Here is a 24,983-nt window from a genome sequence, read left to right on the forward strand (position 1 = left end):
GAAGCTGGGGTCATTGATTTGGGGCATTTCTTCTTTTCTAATATATACATTTGATGCTATAAACTACCTCATAAGTACCTAGTTAGCTGCATCCTATAATTTTTATGTTATATTTTCATTTTCATTCAGTTTGAAATACTTTGAAATTTTACTTTTTATTTCTTCTTTGAGCCATGAGTTATTTCATTTCTTTAGTTAATTTAGCATTGTTTAGTGTTCTTAGTCATTTAGTGTTATTTAGTGTTCTTTAGTTTCTAAACATTTGCGGATTTCCCAGGTATCTTTCTGTTATTTATTTCCAATTTACTTCCCCTTTCATCAAAGAACATACTTTGTTTTTGAATTGACTTGAATACCTTTAAATAGACATACTGAGACTTTTTATGTCCTAAAATGAACTTAAAATGAACATATATTCTGCTGTTGTTAGGTGTAATGTTATATACATCTTAGTTTACCCAGGTTTGTTGATAATGTTATTCAAGTCTTCTAAAGTCTTACCAATTTTATGCCTACTTGTTTTATCATTATTGAGAGAGAGGTGTTGAAATCTCTGACTACAATTATGGACTTTTCTATTTCTTGTTACAGTTATACCTGGTTTTGCTTCATATATTTCAAAGCTCTGTTTTTAAGTATATAAATGTTAAGGTTTATTACATCTTCTTGGTAATTTTTTTTATCTTTATGAAATAGCCCTCTTCTTCCCTAGTAATATTCTTTTTCTAAAATCTACTTTGCTTGATATTAATACCATCACTCCAGCTTTGTTTTGACTCATGTTATCATATCTTTCCCCATCCTTTTACTTTCAATTTATTTTGTGTCTTTATATTTAAAGCAGGTTTTTTACAGGTAGAATATAGTTGTATCATTCTTTTTTATTTGATCTGACATACTCAATGTTTCAACCACTACTGGGAGTGGTAGACCATTTATTTTTAGTGTGATTATTGATATGGCCAAGTTTATATAAACTGCCTTGTTATCTCTTTTTGTTTTCTCCATATGCCCTTTATTATCTTTTCCTTTTTTTCTGCTTTATTTTGATTTGAGCATTTTTTAAATTTAATTTTGTCTCCTTGATTGGTTCACTAGCTATACTCTCTATTTTTAATCTTCACCTGAGGACATGTTCATTGATTTTAGAGAGGGAGGAAGGAAGGGAGAGTGAGAGAGGGAGAAAAACATCGAAGCAAAAGAGAAACATGGATGGGCGGCCTCTCACACACACCCCAGACCTGAGATCAAACCCTAAACCTAGGCATGTGCCCCAACTTGGAATCGAACTTGCGACCTTTCGATTTATGAGACAACACCCAATCAACTGAGCCACACTGGCCAGGGCAACTCTTTGCTATTTTTAATAGTTGCTTTAGAGTTTGTAGTACACATTCTTAACTTATCACAGTCTCCCACTACATGATATTATACAATAGTACTTCCCATAGAGTATCAGAAACTTAAAAAGTGTATTTCCATTTCTTCCCTCCTGGCCCCTGTGCTATTGTGGTCATTTGTTTTACTTCTACATGTTTGGCAAATCTCACAAGTTATTTTTTAATTTGTTATCATTTATGTGCATATCATATTTTTCCTCCTAGACTATAAGCTACTTGAAAATAGGAATCATATCTGAGCCAGTGTTGGCATTTAATAGATGCTGAAAACACATTTCTTTGGTGGATGCTAAAAGAGTAGGAAGGAGGTGGTAGCAAAATGGCTCTGCTGCTCACCAAGGTGAAGCCCTGGACTGGTCCAACCAATGTAGAAATACACAACCGCAGCAACACACATGTCAACCAAGGTATAGACCCACTGGATCACAAACATGATGACGAGGGACCCAACAGCCTGTGGAAACAGAGTAGGAAAGGCAAGTCACCTGATGGCTCATCACATGGTAAGCAAACCACAAGGCTCCTGCCTTAAGAAACAATAGTCCCTCTCATCAACCACTGATCACTGTAAAAGTCTGCTTAATTGGAGTTCACTCATAATTCAAGATACCTCACTTAACCAGATACTCGAGAAGATACCCTCTGAAAGCACCCTCTAATCAAAACTATCAACAAGTGGATATTCTATCGTAGCTCCTTGTCCTACTCCTCCCTAGAAGAAACAAAGTGAAATGATTCTAATTTGGTATACCTAGAAATTTAGTAACCCAGAGGTTATCAGAGATGATCAATTATTTTACAAGTAAACCACTGACATAAGTGGTGCACCAAATGTAATCTTCCATATGTAGTCTCATCTAAATTCCAGTGTGACAGGGAGTTAAATCACATTGCTGCTAGTTAATTAAGACCCTCCTCTTCCTCCCCACAGCCACAACCCTGCGGTAACACATATCTCCACCTGAATTATGTCTCACGGACAACAGAGATCAAAATGAAGCTACTCACCCCCAGCAGGGAGACCCAGGGATTGCACATGCGAGCATACACAGATGTAGGTCTCCTCCGGATGTCTTCTTCCTGGAACCTGTGCTTCAGGAAGAAATCTAAAAAATAAATGAGCCAAATCCTTGGTTACCAATTTGTTATCAAATCGTCTTCTATTTTTATTACCAAATACCTATGAGCTCTTCTCCAATTTTGTAACTCACCTAAAAGATAACTTCCACTTACTTCAACCATTAACTTCCTTGTGGTCTTAGTCAACTCATTCTCCTGCTCTCTGATGTAACAAGTTTACAATTTTTCCTCTCAAAGGAGAACTTTCATATTCTCTCATCACCAAATCTACCAACCCATTTGCATCTGAACCCTCTCTTCTGCCTTCCCTCTTTTCCCAGTGGATGAACAGTCCTGGCTCCTATGTAAGGCCCATCCTTCCATTTGGGCCCTGCTCAGGGATTTTGCTTCTGCATCATTGATTTTTCCATCCTATACTGAATCATTCCCATGAGATACATATATTTTATGCTGCAATTTCTCCCACCTAAACAAATGCCTTCTGGTCAACCCCTATTTCTTTGTCTTCCATACAGAAAAACTCCTCAAAAGAATAGCCTACACATTCTTCTTCATTTTTTTATCCTTCAGGAATTATTTTTTTTAATTTTTTTCTTTTAACTTTTTAAAATTGTTGTTCAAGTACAATTGTCTCCATTTTCCCCCCACCCCAGCCATCCCCACTTGCCACACTTGATCCTACCCCGCTTTGGTTTTGTCCATGTGTCCTTTATAGATGTCCCTGAAAACCCTTCCCCCTTTTCCCCACCTTGTCCCCTCCCACCTCCCCTCTGGTTACTGTCAGTTTGTTCTTAATTTCAATGTCTCTGGTTATATTTGCTGCTTGTTTGTTTTGTTGATTAGATTCCACTTATAGGTGAGATCATATGGTATTTGTCCCTCACTGCCTGGCTTATTCCACTTAGTATAATGCTCTCCAGTTCCATCCACACCATCGCAAAGGGAAGGAGCTCCTTCTTTGTCTCTGCTGTGTAGTATTCCATCGTGTAAATGTACCATGTTTTTTTTTATCCATTCATTTACTGATGGGCACTTAGGTTGCTTCCAGCACTTGGCTATTGTAAATTGTGCTGCTATGAACACTGGGGTGCATAGATTCTTTTGGATTGGTGTTTCAGGGTTCTTCAAGTATGATCCCAGCAGTGGAATTGCTGGGTCAAAAGGCAGTTCCATTTTTAGCTTTCTGAGGAAATTCCATACTGTTTTCCACAGTGTCTGCACCAGTCTGCATTTCCACCAACTGTGCACTAGAGTTCCCTTTTCTCCACATCCTCACCAGCACTTGTTGTTTGTTGATTTCTTTATGATGGCCATGAGTAGCCTACACATTCTTTACCTCCCATTATTTCCTCAACCCACTCACAAGATTGTAACATTCCACAAAACTACTCTTCTTAAAGTTGCCAATGACTTGATCTTTTCAAATTCAATGGTCAACTCTAAGTCCTCATCCTACTCCACCTTTCCGACAGCATCTGACACATGTAATCACTTCCTGCTTATTGAAACACTTTCTTCTCTTGGTTTCTAGGATGCTTCACTCTCCCAGTTTACCTCCTATTTCACTGCCATTTCTTCTCAGTCTCTGTTGCTGGCTCACCTCTGCCTTCCAACCGCCAAATATTGTACAATCCAACATTCATTCAGTCCTTAGCATTCTTTTCCCCCTCCCCATATATACTCATTCCTAGGAGATCTCATCTTGTCCCATGGCTTTAAATACTATCGGTAAACAAATGATCCAGTTTTACATCATCCTCGACACTTGAATTGAAAATTTGAACATCTAGTTTTCTTCCCAATCTCTCTCTTTACATGGCTAACAAGCACCTCAAACCTTAACATGGCTGAAGCAGAAATTTATTCTTCCCAAGTCCTCTTTGTCTAAACAACAACAGCATTCACTCAAATATCTAAGACTCATTCTTGACTCCTCTTTTCCTCACACCTACATCTACTCCATTAGTATATACTGTTGATTCTACCATCAGAATATATTCAGAATATGACCATTCCTTGCCATGGGCACTGCTCCCACCCCAGCCCAAGCCACTTTTGTCTGATTACTACAGTGAGCTCCTGTGGTAGGGACTGTGGCAGTTAGTGTGGCCATGTGACCAAATGCTCACCAATACAATGTCAACAGAAGTGATGAGTGCCATTTTTGCACAAGATCTTTGGGAGAGAAGGTGTGCCTCTTCTCTGTGCCTGGACTCTGCACACGGTAAGTCAGTCTCAACTGTGCACATGACAAGGTCCTAGGCAGGGGATAGAGGGAGCCTGGGTCCCTGCATCAGTGCATGGAGGAGAGCCTCCCAATTATTTGGAACACCCTTCCTGGACTGTTAGTGTAAGTGAGAAATCAATTTCCATTGTATTTGAGCCACTACATATTTAGTTATTTCTTATAGCAGTTTAGCCTACCTTAATTAATATACCTCCAAAAAGGCTTTGGCTCCTTCTCTTACCATTATACCAATACATTCCTCACAAAGCCAGTGATCTTCTTAAAGCCTGAATCTGATCATATTGCAACCTTAGCTAGAACCTCCATCAGCATTCTATCACAGTCCTGGCCCTACATAGCACTGACTTCCACTTTCCTCATGGTATTCATCCCCCCACCTCTCTCCCCTGGCACACTCCTGTCCAGTCACTGCTGGCCACTGCTCTTCTTGGAATCTGCCAATCCAGTTCCCGGCTGTACCCGTACACATGCCATTTCCTCTGCCTAGAACTCTTCTCCCACATCTCTGCATGGCTCACTACTTTATACAACTCATTTCTCCATCAAAATATTCTCAGAGAGATCTTTTCTGACAAACCTATCTGAAAGAGTATCCCCTCTTTACCCTACTCTTCCCCTATCCCATCGCCCCTCTTTATTATTTGCCATAGTACCTGACATTACAGTGCATATTTGCTTGTTTGTTTATGTGTCTTCCCCCACTAGAATGCAAGCTCAATGAAAGCAGAGATCTATGTCTATTCAGCATGTTCCAGCACCTAGAACAGTTCTTAGAATGTAGTAAATGTTCCATTCATATGGTTAAATGCGTAAACAAACTACTCTAGCTCCCAGAGAATTCTTCATACTCTCAACATGTCTTCCTTCATTATGTGCTACCAATTGTTATACTTATCTTTTATACCTCCACACCTGAGGGCAAGAACTGTCTTTTATCTCTCCGAATGCCAAATCTAGACATTGAGAAGTTCATGAGTAGAAGTGCTCAAAAAAGTTTTCCTTATTAATTGTGGATTAAAATAACCTCTGCAAAGTTTATGATTGATTTAAATTGATGGCCCTGTTACTTTTTTAAAAGAAAGAATACTGCTATTATTGCATTAGTTAAACTGTATACTTTTAAGATGCTCAACACGTGATTCACTTTTTCAATCATTGGCTTAGTGAAATACAGTTGCCCTTTTGGTTATTGTTTTAAAATACATTTATTGATTATGCTATTACAGTTGTCCCATCCCCCCTCTTATTCCTCTCTGCCCTGCACACCTCCCCCACCTGCATTCCCCCCCTTTAGTTCATGTCCATGGGTCATACATACAAGTTTTTTGGCTTCTACATTTCCTACACTATTCTTACCCTCCCCCTGTCTATTTTCCACCTATCATTTATGCTACTTATTCTCTGTACCTTCCCCCCCCCTCTCCCCCTCCCACTCCCCTATTGACACCCCTCCATGTGATCTCCATTTCTGTGGTTCTGTTTCTGTTCTAGTTGTTTGCTTAGTTTGCTTTTGTTTTGGTTTTAGGTGTGGTTGTTAATAGCTGTGAGTTTGTTGCCATTTAACTATTCATATTTTTATCTTCTTGTTCTTAGGTAACTCCCTTTAACATTTCATATAATAAGGGCTTGGTGATGATGAACTCCTTGAACTTGACCTTATCTGAGAAGCACTTTATCTACCCTTCCATTCTAAATGATAGCTTTCCTGGAGAGAGAAATCTTGGTTGTAGGTCCTTGCTTTTCATGACTTGGAATACTTCTTTCCAGCCCCTCTTGCCTGCAAGGTTTCTTTTGAGAAATCAGCTGACAGTCTTATGGGAACTCCTTTGTAGGTAACTGTGTCCTTTTCTCTTGCTGCTTCTAAGATTCTCTCCTTATCTTTAATCTTGGGTAATGTAATTATGATGTGCCTTGGTGTGTTCCTCCTTGGGTCCAGCTTCTTTGGGACTCTCTGAGCTTCCTGAACTTCCTGAAAGTCTATTTCCTTTGCCAGATTAGGGAAGTTCTCCTTCGTTATTTGTTCAAATAAGTTTTCACTTTCTTTCTCTTCCTCTTCTTCTTCTGGCACGCCTATGATTTGGATGTTGGAAAATGTAAAGATCCTGGAGGTTCCTAAACCTCTCCTCATTTTTTAAATTCTTGTTTCTTCATTCTTTCCTGGTTGAATGTTTCTTTCTTCCTTCTGGTCCACACCACTGAGTTGAGTCCCAGTTTCCTTCCCATCACTGTTGGTTCCTGTACATTTCCTTTATTTCACTTAGTATAGCCTTCATTTTCCCCTCTATTTTGCAACCATACTCAACCAATTCTGTGAACAGCCTGATTACCAGTGTTTTGAACTGTGCATCTGATAGGTTGGCTATCTCTTCGTTGCTTAGTTGTATTTTTTCTGGAGCTTTGATCTGTTCTTTCATTTGGGCCTTTTTTTTTTTTTTTTTGGTCTCAGTGGGCCTGTTATGTAGTAAGGGGGGGAGCTTTAGGTGTTCACCAGGGCGGGGCGACCCACATCAAAGCGTTGTGATGCTGTCTGTGGGGGAGGGGTCCAAGAGGGAACAATGCCACTTGCTCCACTCTCTACTGGTTTTCAGTCACTTACCCTACTACCCATAAGCAAATTGGACCCTTCGGTGCTAATTCCCAGGTGGGTGAGCTTGTGTACATTCTAGGGACCCATGGGCCTCTCCAACGAACTCTCCTGTGAGGGTGGGAGTTTCTCCCGCTGCAGCCTCAACCCCCACAAGTGTTTTCAATGAGAAGTTTGAAGCTTTATTTCCCTGTGCTGGAGCCCTGGGTTGCGAGGTCTGTCTTGCTCCCCAGTTGTTCTTCTAGGTTTATCTGCATGTGAATGTGGGACCGCCCTGTGTGTCAGCCAGTGCATCACCCAGTCCGCCAGCCACAGTCTTGCCAGCCCCAGTCCTTCGGCCACTGCCTCTCGGCCCAGCTGCCCATCTCCGCCCCTCCTACAGGTCTGAATGGATGTTTCCTCTTTAACTCCTTGGTCATTGGACTTCCATACAGTTCGATTTTCTATCAGTTCTGGTTGTTTTTGTTTTTAAATTTGTTTTTGTCCTTCTTTTGGTTGTGTATGGAGGCACAGTGTGTCTACCTACGCCTCCATCTTGGCCGGAAGTCCGCCCCTTTGATTATTAAGAAGGAACACTATTGGTTAAGGACTTAGATTTTTGCCTCTCTGAGGTTTGCAAAATGTTAAGCTCACCCTTTCACACTTAATCTCGATCTTTCACAGTATTGATTCCACTGTATCTACGGGAATTGGGTGTGTGTGTTTTCTGAGGAACTCAGGAGGAAGTAGTGAGGAAGGGGTGTGTCCTCCAGGCAAGCACAATGCAGTTTTATCCATCAGAATGTGAGAGAGAATTCATGCAAGGATGGTCAATGATTTCAAACAGGTTTGACAAAACAGTCAGATAACATGGTTTCAAAATCCTTCCAAGTGACTAAAGGAATTTTTTCTTTTCTGAGGATTTTGCTGGAAGAAACAAGCCTTGTAAATTATTGTTAGAAGGGGACATTTTTCATATGAGAAATTCTAGAGTAATGGCCAGAAAGGCAACTTTACCTTTCAAGTCTTAGTGGCAAAACAAAAAAAACAAATAAACAAAACCATGTATCAGGCATGATAAAAATATCAAATATTAAGAACATAATAAAAATAATAGTATGTCTAACAAATTCAATATTCACAAACCCATGCAGATATAAAAACTTTGAGTATGAAGGGTGAAAACTATTGTTAATTTTTTTGATATATTTATTGATTATGCTATTACAGTTGTCCCGTTTCCCCCCCCTCACTTCACTCCATCCTGCCCACCCCCTCCCTCCCACATTCCCTCCTATAGTTCATGTCCATGGGTCATACTTATAAGTTCTTTGGCTTCTACATTTCCTACACTATTCTTAACCTCCCCCTGTCTATTTTCCACCTATCATCTATGCTACTTATTCTCTGTACCTTTCCCCCCCTCTCCCCCTCCCACTCCCCTATTGACACCCCTCCATGTGATCTCCATTTCTGTGGTTCTGTTTCTGTTCTAGTTGTTTGCTTAGTTTGCTTTTGTTTTGGTTTTAGGTGTGGTTGTTAATAACTGTGAGTTTGCTGTCATTTTTACTGTTCCTGTTTTTGATCTTCTTTTTCTTAGGTAACTCCCTTTAACATTTCATATAATAAGGGCTTGGTGATTATGAAGTCCTTGAACTTGACCTTATTTGAGAAGCACTTTATCTGCCCTTCCATTCTAAATGATAGCTTTGCTGGATACAGTAATCTTGGATGTAGGGCCTTGCCTTTCATGACTTGGAATACTTCTTGCCAGTCCCTTCTTGCTTGTAAGGTCTCTTTTGAGAAATCAGCAGACAGTGTTATGGGAAGTCCTTTGTAGGTAACTGTGTCCGTATCCCTTGCTGCTTCTAAGATTCTCTCCTTCTGTTTAACCTTGGGTAATGTAATTATGATGTGCCTTGGTGTGTTCCTCCTTGGGTCCAGCTTCTTTGGGACTCTCTGAGCTTCCTGGACTTCCTGGAAGTCTATTTCCTTTGCCAGACTGGGGAAGTTCTCCTTCATTATTTGTTCAAATAAGTTTTCAATTTTTTGTTCTTCCTCTTCTCCTTCTGGCACCCCTATAATTTGGATGTTGGAACGTTTCAAGATGTCCTGGAGGTTCCTAAGCCTCTCCTCATTTTTTAAATTCTTGTTTCTTCATTCTTTTCTGGTTGGATGTTTCTTTTTTCCTTCTGGTCCACACCATTGATTTGAGTCCCAGTTTCCTTCACATCACTATTGGTTCCCTGTACATTTTCCTTTGTTTCTCTTAGCATAGGCTTCATTTTTTTCATCTAGTTTTTGAACAAATTCAACCAATTCTGTGATCGTCTTAATAACCAGTGTTTTGAACTGTGCATCCAATAGGTTGGCTATCTCTTCATTGCTTAGTTGTATTTTTTCTGGAGCTTTGAAGTGTTCTGTCATTTGGGCCTTTTTTTTTTGTCTTGGCGCGTCTGTTACTTAAAGGGGCGGAGCCTTAGGTGTTCCCCAGGGGTGGGGTAACGCTGGTCTCTGCGCTGTGTCGCGGTACGTGGGGGAGGGGCCGAGAGGGAGCAATGGTGCCTGCTCCACTCTGCACCGCATTTCAGTCACTCCCCCCACTACCCACAATCAAATTGGGCCCCTCTGGTGCTGGTTCCTGAGTGGGTGGGCTTGTGCACACTCTAGGCCCCTGTGGGTCTCTCCAACGACCTGTCCTGTGAGGCTGGGAGTCTCTCCTGCTGCCACCCCAACCCCCATGGGAGTTTTCAATCAGAGGTTTGAGGCTTTATTTCCCCGCGCTGGAGCCGGTTTATCTATGCGCGAGTGTGGGGCAGCGGGGTGCTACCCGCCACTCTGCCTGCCCTGTTCTCCGCCACTCTGAGTCCGGCCCTCTCGGTTTCTCTATGCGTGAATGTGGGGCCACTGGGTCTGCTGGTGGTCAGACTGCCTGCCCCGTTCGTCCCACACTCCAGCCAGTCTCCGTCCCGCCACGGCCACACGAGTCCTCTCTGCCCCGGTGCCCGTCTCCGCCCCTCCTACCGGTCTGGATGAATGTTTCTTTTTTATCTACTTGGTGTCGGACTTCCTTGCCATTTGATTTTCTGTCAGTTCTGGTTGTGCGAGGAGGCACAGTATGTCTACCTATGCCGCCATCTTGGTTCTCCAACTATTGTTAATTTTTAAAATCATGAACTTAGGGAATTTTATAGAAACTACTGGAAAATATTAAGCCATCTCTACAAAAGCACTCCATATCTTTATCAGCATAATAAACGCATAGCTTCAGTTAGCATGTACAGAACGAGAATGCACACTGATGCAGTGCACAAAGGCTCGTGTTTCAAGTCCATGTGGTCTTTTATCATGCTGATAGTGCAATTCTTCCCAAATGCTGTACGTTTAAGTTACTTCTAACTTGATTATACAATTCCTCCAAATAGATTCGCTAAGCCAGGGCAATTAAACAGGTTTATATTTCTCGTTGCATCTTGAAAGATCATGCTCCAGGAAGAATGAAGCAGAGGGGCTTTCGGCTATGGCATGTGAAAAGGTTGGCGAATTCTTTTCCATAAGAATTAAGTGTACAACTAGAAAAAATAAAAACAATCACTCAGGGCTCCAGAAATTTACAAAATGGAGACAACAAATTAAGAAGTGGGTTCCCCCCCAAAAAATTGTTGGAGCTAAGGGTAAGAACAGTGACAGTCTATGACCTTCTCACCTGGGCTTCACCCATTCCTGCCCTAGTTCTTACCAGCACAGAGCTGGCCAGAAACCTGCAAAATTGTGGGTTAGCCTTTATAAGCTAAATGTGGAGAGTACAGTAGGAAATTGAGTGGGGAATACTACTCAGCTTTGCTAGCCAATATGGTAGACCCACGTAGCGGCAGCAGTGAACAAGCAGAAGTTTAACTGGGAGATCCTAGTAATGAAAAAGCCATAGGAGAACTATAGCTCCCCCATTTCCCTGGATGACTGGAAAGCTATTCCCCTGCCTGGGGGGAATCCAAGACAGACTGGCAAAAAGTAAGAGCCATGGAAGACTGGAGATCTGGCTCCAACTTTGACTGTTTTCCCAACCCACAGACAGATCCACTGGGAGAGGGTGGAAGCCTTACAAAAACGCAAAAGTGCACATTAGAGTCAGGAGTTGCCACAACATATTATCTAAATTATCCAGTTTTCAACCAAAAATTATGACATGCAAAGAAATAGGAAACTGTGACCCATGCAATCAAGAGAAAATGACTCTGAGTGGGGCCACATGTTGGGTTTAGCAAAGACTTCAAAGCACCTAGTATAATGTATATGCTCAAGGAATTCAATAAAAACACAACATCAGTGACTTATGGGAAAATGATGGCAATGACTTCCCAAATAAGGGATATCAATAGAGACATATAAGCTATGAAAAAAGAACCAGGTGAAAATTCTATAGCTAAAAAGCACAATAACAGAATGAAAAATTTACTAGATGGTTTCAACAGCAAATTTGATATGGCAGAAGACAGAATCAGTGAAACTTAAAGATCGATCAATAGAAATGATTCAAACTGTAAGACAGACACTAGTAGGTGGAAGAAAAAGAAACTGAGCCTCAGAGACCTGGGAAACAATGTCAAGTGAACCAACTAACGTGTAGTAGTAGTCCCATAAAGATGAGAAAGAGCAGAAAGGGCAGAAAAAAATATTTAAAGAAATAATGGCTAAAAACCCCCCAAAGTTGATGAAAATCTTTAACGTAGAGATCCAGAAGAAATGAATCCACGGTCATTGCTTCCAGCAATGTGTATGTGTACTTGATTACCACAGACCTACTACTATCTTTATTTAAAGTTTTGACAGTATAATAAATATGCAATGATATCTTAAAGGTGGCTGAATTTGTGTTGATTTAATCACGACCGTGCCCTAGTTCATAAAACATACTGACAACAAGCAGCATACATTTTGAATAGTGGTTAAGGACACAGGTTCTAAAGTGAGACAGATCTGAGGTCCAACTCTGACTGGTTCGTATCCTGAGCAAGGGCTTACCTTCTCTAAACCTCTGCGAAAAAGGTAATAACAATGTCTACACTGAACCAAGATAAGAAAATCTGTGTTAAGTGCTTCTCTCAGTGTCAGGAACGTGGGACATGCTTAATAAATGCTGCCTATTTTTTCGCTACTAATGTTATTTAACACTTAACAATAATAGTTAGTTTGTTGAGTGGACAGTGAATGTATCCGGGAATTGATTTTTTGAATGTAAACTACATATTCATCTCTTCTGACCTTTGCTTAGTAGAATCTGGATTTTGAGCTTCCTGTTTTTAAAAATAATATGCTTTGGAAAGTATGCTTTTATCAGTTGTGTTTGTCTGAATAATTGTTTCCTTCTGCAACACTGTTGTTCAAATGTTTTTTATTTCTATTTAATCAGATTCTTTTTTATCTCTGATGATGTCTTCAATAGTCAGAAATATCCCTTTTGCACAGCTGTTATAAATAAGGAATTCATGGCTATATAAGGCATAAAATACAGTCCCCAAGTTAATTTTTTGGATCCATTTGCTCTCAACAATATTTATTCAATAGTGGTTTGATTCTTATAATTTCATGCATCTGGTTTGTCATACATTAGGTTCTTATAATAGTTTAACACTTTCTAGTCTACTTCACTGATCAATGTTTCACTCTCCTAGATAATATATGTTCAAATGTCCATCAGTATAACCAGCTTTTACTGTTTGTTGTGTGCCATGGCTGTGTGGGAATGTTGTGATGAACACAAGGTGAAAAGACATGGTTTGTGACTAAAGGAAGCTCACAGTCTGGAGGCAAAGGAGTGAAACTAGTATTTCTTTTCCTTAAGACAGACAGACGAGTGGGCCTGAAGACAGATGTATAAACACATGTGATCTGAATGTATAAAACAATGTGATACTTATTTATACTTCCTGTATGAACCAAATATTATGCTTGCACAGCAGAGAAATTAGGTAATCCTTCTCAGAGAGGGTAAAAATGGGTCTGGAAAGCCAAATGTACTTTAAACCATAAGCTGGAATTTTCCAGATGGAGTTGGGGGAGGTGAAGCAATTTGAGAAGGCAGAACAGCGTACTCAAAGGCAGGAAGTCACACAGAACACAATGTGTTTAGGGCACTAGTCTGGGTTTAGCCGCAACACACAGTGTGCGGGTTGTCATGAGAAAAGTGGCCGGGAAGGTAGGTCAGGGCAGGGTTGTAAAGAACCTTGCAGATCACATCAGGGATCTTGGACTTAAGATGAAAGGCATTAGATTCCAGTGAAGGTTTTTAATCAAGGGAGACATGGTGAGAATTTTATTTCAGAAAGATCATCCAGTGGACAATGAGAAGGAGAGTAGGATGTGGGAAAATCTGGAGGCTGGAGACTCGTTTGGAAACATAACGAGAGCCTGGGTGCAAGATGATGAAGGTGTATTCCAAGGGAAAGACAGCAAGGGTGGAGGAGAATAAGCGGTCAATAGCTACGATATTTCTAGACTGGGCAATTGGGTAGCAACCACTTCATTGATTAAACATGGCAAACTGATCATATGTCTCTCCTGAAAACCAAGTAAGAAGACAGAAAAGGAATTAAATAGCTATAAACCCACAAACACAAGGAGGATGAGAGAGGAAAGAGGAAAACAAGTCTTGGAAGATGAAAGGTTAACAGAAGAGTGGTAACAGACCGAGCAGAGCAGAGGAGGATGAACCCTAGAGCCTACAGATAAGGTGCAGGTAAGGAGCAGCCCCAAGGCACCCCATAGACTCCAGAGAGTTCGGGATCAGGAAGCGCCACGTCCCTAGGAAGTGGTAAGGTGCAGGGGGCTGGTCACAAAACTGTGTATGAAACAGTTGGACACTGAGGTCCTCTACCCATGAAGCCAGGTAACAACTCCTCCTTTGCCCAGTCCACTCCCCAAGGGGGTTTTCTCTAAAGAAATCAAACCAGAGAGTGCCCAGACTTGGGACACCAAGCTCAGCAAAGAGTACAGGAATGGAGCTAGAAACTGGGGAATTAAATGAAAGCCCATATCCTAAACAACAGGGAGCCCCCAAGTCCCTTCCCTTCCCTTGCTCCCTGAATGCAAGCAGCCATCTGGGTGAGCCCCAAGCAAGAGATTAAATGAGCCTTCTGCAGAAGAACTGAAGAGCCCCAGAGGAAACCCTGTAAAGATAGTTACATTTGGGGGTCCCCTGTGAAGAACCTAGCTTACTCCCTAATCATTTTACAGTGAGGTACCGCAATGAACAAGCCCTGCCCAGTATGCTTTTTTAATACTTCAAAGTAAGAAAAGAAATCAAAAGATCAACAGACATGTTAGTAAAGCCTCTCATATGAGAGAGAGAGAGAGAGAGAGAGAGAGAGAGAAAGAGAGAGAGAGAGAGAGAGAATGAACACAGGGCAGTAAAAGGAGCAGGAAAAGACTTTAAAGGGAGAATAAGTAATATTACCAGCAAGATAAAATAAACCATTGTACCCATAACACAAGAATAAGATGATTTTCAATTGTTTTTAAAAGAACAAGGACAAATTAGATTACAAGCAGGAGCTCTCTTTGAAATGAAAAACAGGACAATTGTGGTGTAGCCTGATTGTTGCCACCCAAGCTCTTCTTCTTCCTTAGGGAAAAAAGTCTACACAATTTCATGTAAAACAGCAGTATGACCAGCCGAAAGGACATTTCCCAGCCTCCCCTCTGAGAATACCTGAAAAGGCTGGTGAATGAAGTTCAGGGCTCCGCAGCCAGCAACACCACTCAAATTCTCTGCCAGAGCAGCCTAATGAGGACATGAGTGCTGCAGGCACCACGGCCCAGATGCTGCAGCCTGCCTGCAGGCCCTGAGAACCCTGGACACTGGGACCAGGAATGGTCATCCTGCAGCTACTGGTATGCTTCCTGAGAGTTCCTCAAAGTCCCCACTTCTTTGGGTTTCTGGTTCCCGGCCTAAGAAGGGCTTATCTGATTAGCAGAGCCTTGGTCTTGTGCCTGAACTCTGGCTGCAGGAGAGGGTGGAAAACTGATACCTGGCCTTTTGTTTTGAGTGTGAAAGGCTTGCTTTGCCTCCAACCAAGGCTCATAACATTGGAAACACTTCAAATATAGGGAGGTCACTCAATGCGTGATAGGCAGAAAAAGAAAAGCTGAAAGTCCGCTATATCATTGTATCCAAGAAGTCTCTTGTCCCCTGGATCCAAAGAAATCTCTTATTCTCTGGATCCAACAAAAAATGTGCAATAAAGAGAGGAATTCCAAGACAACAGCTTGTAGCAGGCCTAGAGAACAGGCAGTCTAGAGTAGAACAGTGGAGTAGTCATGGGACAGAGGGAAAAACAAATGGATATTCCAGATTTCTGAAGAATTCAAGCATTTGGAAAATAACATTAAAAGGCATTTGACATATCTGCCAGAGCATTTAGAGAAAAAATTATGACAAAAAAATAAATAAATAACCAGCGCAATTATTAACTCCAGGAAACAGAAAATGATGGACAAAAAAGTAAATGTAATCATAGTAGAGTGTATGGCTCAGAGTTAAGCAATATTTACTCAGTCATGATAATATGAATACTAGGCATTAAGTTAGTCAAAACTGTAATATAATTACACTGAGACATTGAATGAGGAGTCAGAGTGGCATAAATGAGTTAAATCTTCACTTATGATAATGAGAAGTCAAAAGATGATATCTGAAACTGATATCAAGAAGTACCAATAAATATATTATTTACTAACATTTAGGTTAACAGAAGAAGCACCTTTTTTGCTGAAAGTGGGGTTTTCTGGGGGTTTTCTGAACTAGTGTGCAGAAAAGGATTGATGGGATAGTACAGAAGAATGGGAAGCATTTGTGATTATGTGACTTTTAGTTCCACTTGGCTCATTAAACCATACACTTATAATGTTGATAAAATAAAATGATTAAAAAAATTTTAATAATGCTGCTACCATTAAAAACCTCACACTAATTTGGAGATAAAGAAGAAAAAGTAGGTATATGGAAGAATGTAAAGCATTTCTTTTTAGATATCTTCTATGTCCCTCCATCTCCTCCTCTTGGCCCAGCACCAAGGGGCTGGTTGCGCGAAGAGAAGCACGGGCCTCCATACAGGCAGGCCCGGGGGTGACATCCAGCTGTGCAAACGCTCAGCTCTGAGACCTCTCTGTGCCCTCACAGGGCCTCAGGGTCTTCATGGTAAAATGGAAAATGCTAATATCCATTATATTCATGAAAGGACATGTCAAATACCTAAAATATGGAAGACTCCAAGATCGAGTTCTCCCTCTCAGAATTTCTCATCTCCTATAAGTCTCTCTCTGTGTCTCCATGTTTGCAGATTTGAGAAAGCGAAGAAAAGTTGTCCCCCTTTTGCCACCTTCTCTCCATCCCCTCATGCCTGTTTTGGGATATTCATCTTCCACAGACAAAGCGTACTGAGTCCTTGCCAGGCAGTTTGTCAAAGCACATTTCCACTTCTCTCAAAAAAGGAAATTGGTTTTCATTCACGTTGGCCTTACACCTCCACTGATTTTAGAGTAAAATAAAATTAGTATTCAATTAGTAGTCATGGCTCCCATGTATAGGAGTAGATAGAAATTTCTCTTTAAAATCACTTATCTATAACAGTAGAATTACAAATTTAGCTGATATCTGAATATAACTTTTAAAATAAATATAAAACAAAATGAACAAGGAAAAAGCCAGCTATAAAGTGACTGGCTAAGGACCTGAAAGAGGGTTTGATAACCGGGCTGGTGAGGCAACCAGTAGTCAGCCCAAATTAGGAGGCCCCAGTGCAACAACTTCAGAGTGCTCACCTTCTCCACCTGGCCCTGGTTGGTTGCTCGGCTCAGGGACAAGTTGCTCTCCACATGCTCCCCCAGGCTGAGCCCTTTCACTCCTGGAGTGCTGCTTGAACCAGCAGTACTCCTGCCCCTCCCAGCAGGCAGTGGGCAATCTGTCAGGGACTTCAGGAGAGAAGGAAGCTGGTGACTTGAGGTCCAAGAGGAAGCTATCTTGTAGGGTTTGCTTGGTGGCCTTCTTGCATTTCCCCTTCTGATGCTCTGGGATCCTGTCACTGTCTCCTGGCCTTGTCTGGCTACTCTCCAGCTTCCTGGTTAGCTGGAGGAGCTGATCCATGTCTTTGGTGAATTCTAGCAGAGTGCCCTCAGCGAGGCTTTGGGCAGTGCCCTCAGAGCCATAACTGGGAGCCTTTTCCAACAGCAGGTGCTCAGAGCAGTGGAGAGCTTCCAGGCCCTCCCTATGCACTGACCCAGGCACCTGGGTGTGGCTGCGGGAAACCATGGACAGGGAGAAGTAGGAGTAATCTACCGCGACGTACGTCAGCATGAAGTTGATGGTGACGATGGGAGCCAGAATATTCACCTGACCCACAAGGACAAAGGCCATGGTCACCAAGCTGGTCAGGCAGATGGCAGCTATGGGTGTTTTATTTGGTCCTTTCTGCAAAAACAGAAATAACATGCAGGACTATGAAATTTCAGAAGAAAATCATGTTATATGATAAAAACACAACTCAAATAGCTCAGCCACTTCTCCCAAGTGATTCTTGGTATGTTAGTAGCTGTTCATCTACAAACGTGGAATAATACAGTAATATCCAACCTATGGAATTATTGTGAGATCAAAGCTAAATGCATATAAAATGCTTGACATGGCCCTGACTCACAACAGGCTCCTGACGCACCATGGGTATTGGTAGTATCAGTAGTTATTCACTTGGGGCATTAGCCTAGAACTTGGACTTCCCAAGTAGTTCTCCGTTGGTCTTTCATCAGTTTTAACACTGCTTTGGAAATAAACAGGATGGAAAGTAGATTCTTTCCAGACCATCATGGGAAAATTACCCTAGGGGAGTGGCAGACCCTAGAAGACATAGCAGAATCATTGGTGGCCGTGGTGGGGAAATTCCAATACTAAACACACACACACACATGCTCACACACATTTACACACATCTGGTACGGACAGAGGTGGGTATGGTGACCTTCAGGATAGGAGTGGAAAATATGTGCTAACTCCTTACAATCTCTTACTCCAGAGAAGATATACATCAGAGAAACTGACACAGTTCTTGGGCTAAAAACAATAGTCACCTCTCAGTCCTCATCTTCCTTAACCGGAGAACTACATTTGACCCAGCTGATCGCTCTCTGGTTTTTGAAAGACTTTCTTCACCTCTCGGTCTCTTGATTTGCCTCCCTCCTCAGTGACTGCTCCTCTGTCTCTGCTGCTCCCCCACATCTTTGAAAGTCACTCAGGCTCCATCCTCAGACCCCCTTCTCTTGTCTGTCTACACTCCCTTCCTAAGTAATCTCAGCTAAGTCCAAGGCCTTAATTACCAGCTTTATGCTCTCAAATCCCAAATTTAAATCTCCAGCCTGAAATGTTTCCTTAAGTCCAGACTTAAGTATTCAACTGTCTACTCAACATTTCTAGTTGATATCTAACAGGATCTCAGACCGAATGTGTCTAAAATCAGATTGCTGCTCCCCCAATCTCCTGCTCTTCAAATCTACTCCTTCTTCAGTCTTTCAGCTCAGAAAACAGCAATGCATCTTTCAAGTTGCTCAGTCAAGGAAAATTCTTGATGCTTCTTCTCATTTTCTCATTTTTCATTAGCAAACAGTGTAAGAATTTACCCTCAGGATACACACAGGATCTAACCACCTCCTTTGCTGACAGCACTCTGGAATGTGAAGGTCAGGCATATAAGCCACTTCCAGATCTGCCCGGGGACCTCCCACGTGTGTTCCTCCAGGTGCGCCCCGTTACTGAGGGCTGGGATAGAGAGCAACCTATGAAGTCACTGGGTGAAGATAGCAAATCATCATCAGCCTGAGTCCCTGAGGATCAGAGCCCCTATTGACCTGAAATACCTTCCCTAGAACCTTAGAGTAATAATCTTTTTAAAAAAAGAAAGTAAAAATTACACTTTTATTGTTTTTGAGAATTATATTTTTTGGTACAGCTACAATTCTTTAGCATATTCTAACAATAAAACTACTAAGAATAAAGTAAATCGTCAGAAACTAAAAAGAACTTAAAAGGAGGGTCCCAGGTGTGCTGAAGGAGATGCTAGCAGCCCAGGCGGGACTGTGATGAGGGCGGTTGTAAAGAGACAGATTCCTCAAGCGTGAACCTCTGTTCACCAACAGACACCCTGAAGGAATGAAAAGGCAAGCCACAGAATGGGAAGAGATATTTGTAAACATATAGGGGTGGGCAAAAGTAGGTTTACAGTTGTAATACAAATAATACAATAATTAGTAAGTAATAATACACGAATAACCTATGTGTTTCCCATATTCACAACTGTAAACTATTTTTGCCCACCTCGTGTAACTGACAAAGGGTCAGAAAAAATATACCAAAAGAAATCCCCACAAAACACTTAGAAATAGATAACCCACTAAAAAGAAGAGCAAAAGAATGCCTATGAAACAATAAAGATGCCCAATCTCATTATATCAGGAAAATGCAAATTAAAGCCATAGCGAGATATCACTAACCACTCACAAGCTTGGCAAATATCAAGTCTGATATTATCAAGTATTAGCAAGGACATAGGGAAACAGGAATGCTTATCCGCTGCTGAGAGAATTAATACAACTACTTTGGAAAAAGGTTTTGGTGTTCTCTGGTAAGAGAGGATATGCAGACCTTACAGCCCAGCAGTTGCACTGGTGAGCAGGTGGCCTGGAAGACCCCACAGGTGCCCCGCCCACAGCACAGCAGCGCTGGCTGCGCTGTCTGCAAGAGTCCCGGACGGAAGGCCCCAATGTCCGTCGACAGCACAACGCATGAATAAACTGTAACAAATGAGGAATGCCGTGTAGGGATGAATCTCATGATCATGACGTTGACTGAAAGAAGCATGCCACACTTACATAAAGTTAAAAAACAGACAAAATTAAATCATTGTTTAGAGATACATATGGAGTAAACCAGGAGCTGGCAAACTGTGACCCCTGGGCCCGATCTGGCCACCATCTGGTCATATGTGCCCAAAACCTACGGGTGGTTTTATATTTTTAAACAGCCAGGCGGGCAGGGGGGGTGGAGGTGGGAATCAAAAGAAGAGTACTATTTCTGTGACACATGAAAATTACATGAAATTCACATTTCAGTGCCCCAGAAATAAAGTCCTATTAGAACACAGACACACTTGTCCCATGGGTGTTCTCTGTGCCAACTTTTGAGCTACAATGACGGAGTACAGTTGAGACAGAGACCGTAGGGCCTGGGAAACCTAAAATATTTACAGTTTGGCCCTTTTCAGAAAAACTTTGTCAACTCCTGAGCAAACAACCAAGAAAGTAAAGAATATTATTATCACAGAAGCCAGGACAATAGCTCCCACAGCCAGAGGGCTGGGGCATGAACCAGAGAGGCATGTGGAGGGCGGCGTCCAGGCTGGCAGTGCTCTCGGGGGAGGCTGTAAAGGTGTTCACTTCACAGTTAGTTTTTAAACTGTTCTTATGGTTTTTATAACTTTTTCTGTATAGTGAATAAATCTCAAAAAATTTTTTAAAGTTTCTTCTCTTCCCTGTAAAAAAGTGCTAATAAAATTTAATCATATGTAAAGAAGATTTGAAAAAAAGGTTTTAAGGTTAAAAAGCAACTAACAAGTTGGAGAAAATATTTGTAATACGTATAACAAAAATTAATGTCCCTAACAAAGAAAGGCTTCTAGCCATTGAGAATAAAAAGACCAACAATCACAGGAAAAAACAAACAAACAAATAAATGACTCTTTGAGGAAATGATGTTCCACCTCAATCATAATAAGACTAATACAGCCCTGGCTGGTGCGGCTCAGTGGATAAGCACCAGCCTGCTAACTGAAAGGTAGCCAGTTTGATTCCTGGCCAGGACCAATGTCTGGGTGAGGGCCAGGTCCCCCACTGAGGGCCTGTGAGAGGCAACCAATCGATGTTCCTCTCCCTCTCTTTCTCCCTTCCTTTCTCTCTGAAAAATAAATAATTAAAGCCTTTTTTTAAATTGAAAAAAATAGTAAGACAAACGCCAAGTATCCTAACCATTTCTCACCATCTCCCTGAACAATGGCAAAAATTCCCATTTAACAATGAGCTGTGGGCAAGTTCATTGCTAACACTGTGATGCCTGGGGCAAGAGTGCAAATGGCGGCCCAAGCACCCTATGTCTAAATATCTACAATTATAACCCAAGGTAATAAGCTGTTAAATCAAATCTGTTTTATCTTTTCTTGGCAAACACACCACCGGGATAATGGGAAGGCTGGTTTAGAACTCTCGCACTCGTCAGAGTTCCCCACCGGAGGATGGCCGTGGGCAGCCTCCAGCTCACAGCCCATGCCCCTTCCCTCCCCAGACCATGCTGTGAGGGACCTCACACCCACATGGGGACTCCCAGCCCATACCCTGGCCCCAGAGAGAACAGGCCCAGGGAAGTGGCCCCTGTAGACCTTGGATGTGAGCTAGAGGACAGCTGGGCAGGGAATTCCAAGGTGCATGGGATCCAGGTGGGCATGTCCCCTTGGCCACATGACCTTCTTACCCTAAGAACCAGAACAGAGTCCTTCCTATAAAGCAAGGTATTTTGGTCCAAGTCTAAGAGTGGTACTGGCTGTGAGGAAGCAGGAACTGTTGTATACTGCTGAAGTACAATACGGTAGAAGTACAAAATGATACAAATCCCATGGAAGGTGTTTTGGCAATATCTATTAAAATTAAAAATGCATTCACCCTTTGACCTAGCAAACCCACTCATGAAAATGTATCCTATGGATATATCGGCACATATACAAAATTGTTGGGAACCACCCTGCCTGGTTTCAGAAGCTGTAACCCACTATGGCTAAGGCTGAGTGAGAGACCTTGGAACCCTAAGCCACTGAGGAGACAAAGCTTATCTCCCTGGCAGGGGCACCACCTCTGCCTTCTTTACCCTGTCTGACCTCCATTGCATGACCGGTTAGCCAATGATGGGTAAGATTCCTTAAGGAAGTGATGACCTAAGACAGGCACGGTCATGAGGGGGCCATCCGGGAAGGACTTGTGGGGCTATAAAAAAGGGGGTAATGGACCCTCCCCCCTCAGCTTTGATATAGCTTGAGTCCTCATTCTGTCTGCAAGAAGTCTCCTAATCTCTTGGCTGCCTTACTTCCCCTGCTCAACCTAAGCTTGAAACAATGCCAGAGGTGGGTGAGGCCCTGTGCTGGAAAGGGCGGGTTCCCTGGGGCAATCAGACCTCAGAAAAAATGCATAAAATCCTGTGAAACCTGCTTTGCTAATACCCTCAATTTAAATGATAAGGGTCCAAGCCTGAAATGAGCTTGTTTCCCCAAAGTTTTATGGCCTTTTAGCCATCTGACCCTAACTCTAAATAAGCCCTCATAGTTCTTCGAATGTTATCTATTGTTTGATCATTACTCCCTGACAATGATTGATGGGTTTAATCTGAGAATGTGGGTCTTTGGAGTAGCTGGTTGCTTACTGATTATAATAATGCTCTGTGTACTTTGACGCATTTGCAAATTATTTTCCCAGGGTCATGTGAGAGACCAGCAAGTAGCAAGCTTTGTGGGATCTATAGCAGTCCTAACAAAAAACAAGGGGGAAAATACAGGAGACCATTCTGTGTGGCCTGGGCCTAGCTCCCACTCAGAAAAGCCAGTGGAAAGCGAGGTCCAGCACACAGGACCCACACCCACAGATAGGTTCTCCCATGGGGAATCAGGCCTGCATTGTACCTAGGCTGCTTTGAGACTTGCTTTTTGCTGACACTCCCTCACTCTGAATTGAGGCAGTAAATGTTTACTTTGTATCTTCAAAGTAACTCCCTAAAATCTATGCTAAACCTTCCAAGGATGAATGTAACCAGTTCAACCACTTTTCCCTTTACATTTGCAAATATCCTTCTTTTTTGATGTAATCAGCAACATCCTCTCTTTTGTTTTCCGTAAAAGGTAACCACCTAAAGTGAACCTATGCATAGTAAATGAGGACCCTCCTCAATGTAATGTGCCCAGAAAAGCAATAAAAGCCTGTCAAGGCAAGGGCTGGGGCACTCTTCTCTTGAGAGAGTGGCTGAGGTGCTCCGAGGTGCTCTCTGCTTGAGAGAGTGGCTGTGCCCACCTTTTTCTTCCACAGGACTCGGTAGTCCGTGTGAATTTGTCTCGTCTCAGCCACAACGTCGCAGACACTGCAGGCTGGTGCCTGCGTCACAAAATCATATGCACACACATGCACACACACAGGTTGTTCTCTGTAGCTCTGTCTACTGGAAGCAGCACACGTGTCATTGAGAAGGGAACTGGTTAAATGAGCTGCGGTATATGTATCTTCATGATAAAAAATAATGAGGAAATTCTCTCTACATCCATATGAAAAGATAGACTTCTAAGCTGTATTAAATGAATAAAAGCAAAGTATATAACAAATATGTGAATCTCAGTCTTTGTATAAAATTAGAGAAGGATTCATTAAAAGCAGCTATAAATAGGGCATGGGTGTAGTCAGGGAAAGAAATAAAACGATTCATGATAGGAGAAAAAATTCCCAGTATATACCTCTTACATCACTTTTAGTTTTAAGCCCTGTGTATATATTACCTAATAAATGATAGTAAAATAAAATAAAGGTGTAAACCACATGGAAGGCAGAGATGATAGTCATTACTTCTCCGCACCCTATGCTGACCGATGGGTAACGAGTGGAGGAAGGTGAAGGGAGAACTAAGCATGGCTTGCAGCCACGTGGCCCTAACCCAGAGGGAGGCTCGGGCTGGGCGAGGTGTTGGGGAGGGCCTCCGTGGTGCTCTGACAAGGCAGAAATGAACTGTAGCCTGCAAACCACATTACCAGAGAGTGGGGTTCTCTTTATTTCTCTCTTATCATCCCCTCAATTTTAGGAATGTCTCATTTGATCATTCTGTGGCTCAACCAAGCTGTACTCGATCAGTTAAGGTTTGGGCCATGATGATTAATAGAGAGCCCAGGGACCAGAGGTGTGGGAAATGATCGTAAAGCAACCCCAAACAGAAGGTGACCTTGAGGACAGAGTTAGAATCACAAGGACCAGCACCCCTCCTCCCCACGGACCCTGAATTTACTGTTATTAAAGGAGGTGTTTCTCCCTTTCCCTCTGTGTAGGGCCCAAGATGTTTCTATGACAGTTAGCTAACCCAGTGCTGGGGCCCTGGGTGGCTGTAACGCTGGCAGGCGCTTCGTCCAACTGGCCCCAGCCTAAGGCAGCCAGAGGACGGGATGAGAGAAATGATCTCTGCACCCTTGTCTCTCCCGCCCTGGAAGACTTGACCAGTGGCTCTAATCAGAAAGCCTTAAGCAATTTGTTCACCAACAATCAGCAAAATGGACATTTGTCAAAACACAGGTCACTTACCCCTTGCCCCAGACAGGCCAGTGCGGGAATCACTTTCTCTTGGGCAATGCACTGCAGGATCCGGGGGGCCCCGTATAGGCCTCCCATGCAGGAAGCCAGGGATGAGATGTACAAGCCCAAAAGGAACAGGAAGCCCACCAGGGACACCTGCATGAGGAAGCAGTTCCATTACCCAGTACTAGACCCTGCTTCTGTCCCTTTCTGCCCGCCCCCCTTGGTACCCACCCAGCTGCATCCCATCTAAGCCTAAATCCTCTGTATTTAACCTTTTAGACATATTCCT

The 24,983-nt window shown here is 42.3% G+C and overlaps 1 protein-coding gene across 6 annotated transcripts in view; it reads right to left on the minus strand.

Moving 5' to 3' along the window:
* The window catches only part of SLC12A8 (solute carrier family 12 member 8), a 159,700-nt gene that overhangs the window by 8,204 nt on the left and 126,513 nt on the right, over nt 1–24,983 (minus strand). For all 6 annotated transcript variants that reach the window (XM_024577885.4, XM_024577886.2, XM_024577887.2 and 3 more), the window contains 4 exons: nt 24,701–24,847; nt 17,111–17,756; nt 2,409–2,506; nt 1,737–1,854 (listed from right to left, as the gene is read on the minus strand). In XM_024577885.4, the coding sequence (XP_024433653.2) occupies nt 1,737–1,854; nt 2,409–2,506; nt 17,111–17,756; nt 24,701–24,847 (1,009 nt within the window). The remainder of the gene's footprint in view (nt 1–1,736; nt 1,855–2,408; nt 2,507–17,110; nt 17,757–24,700; nt 24,848–24,983) is intronic.

This window comes from Desmodus rotundus, chromosome 2 (assembly GCF_022682495.2).
Source record: "Desmodus rotundus isolate HL8 chromosome 2, HLdesRot8A.1, whole genome shotgun sequence".
Classification (NCBI taxonomy): domain Eukaryota; kingdom Metazoa; phylum Chordata; class Mammalia; order Chiroptera; family Phyllostomidae; genus Desmodus; species Desmodus rotundus.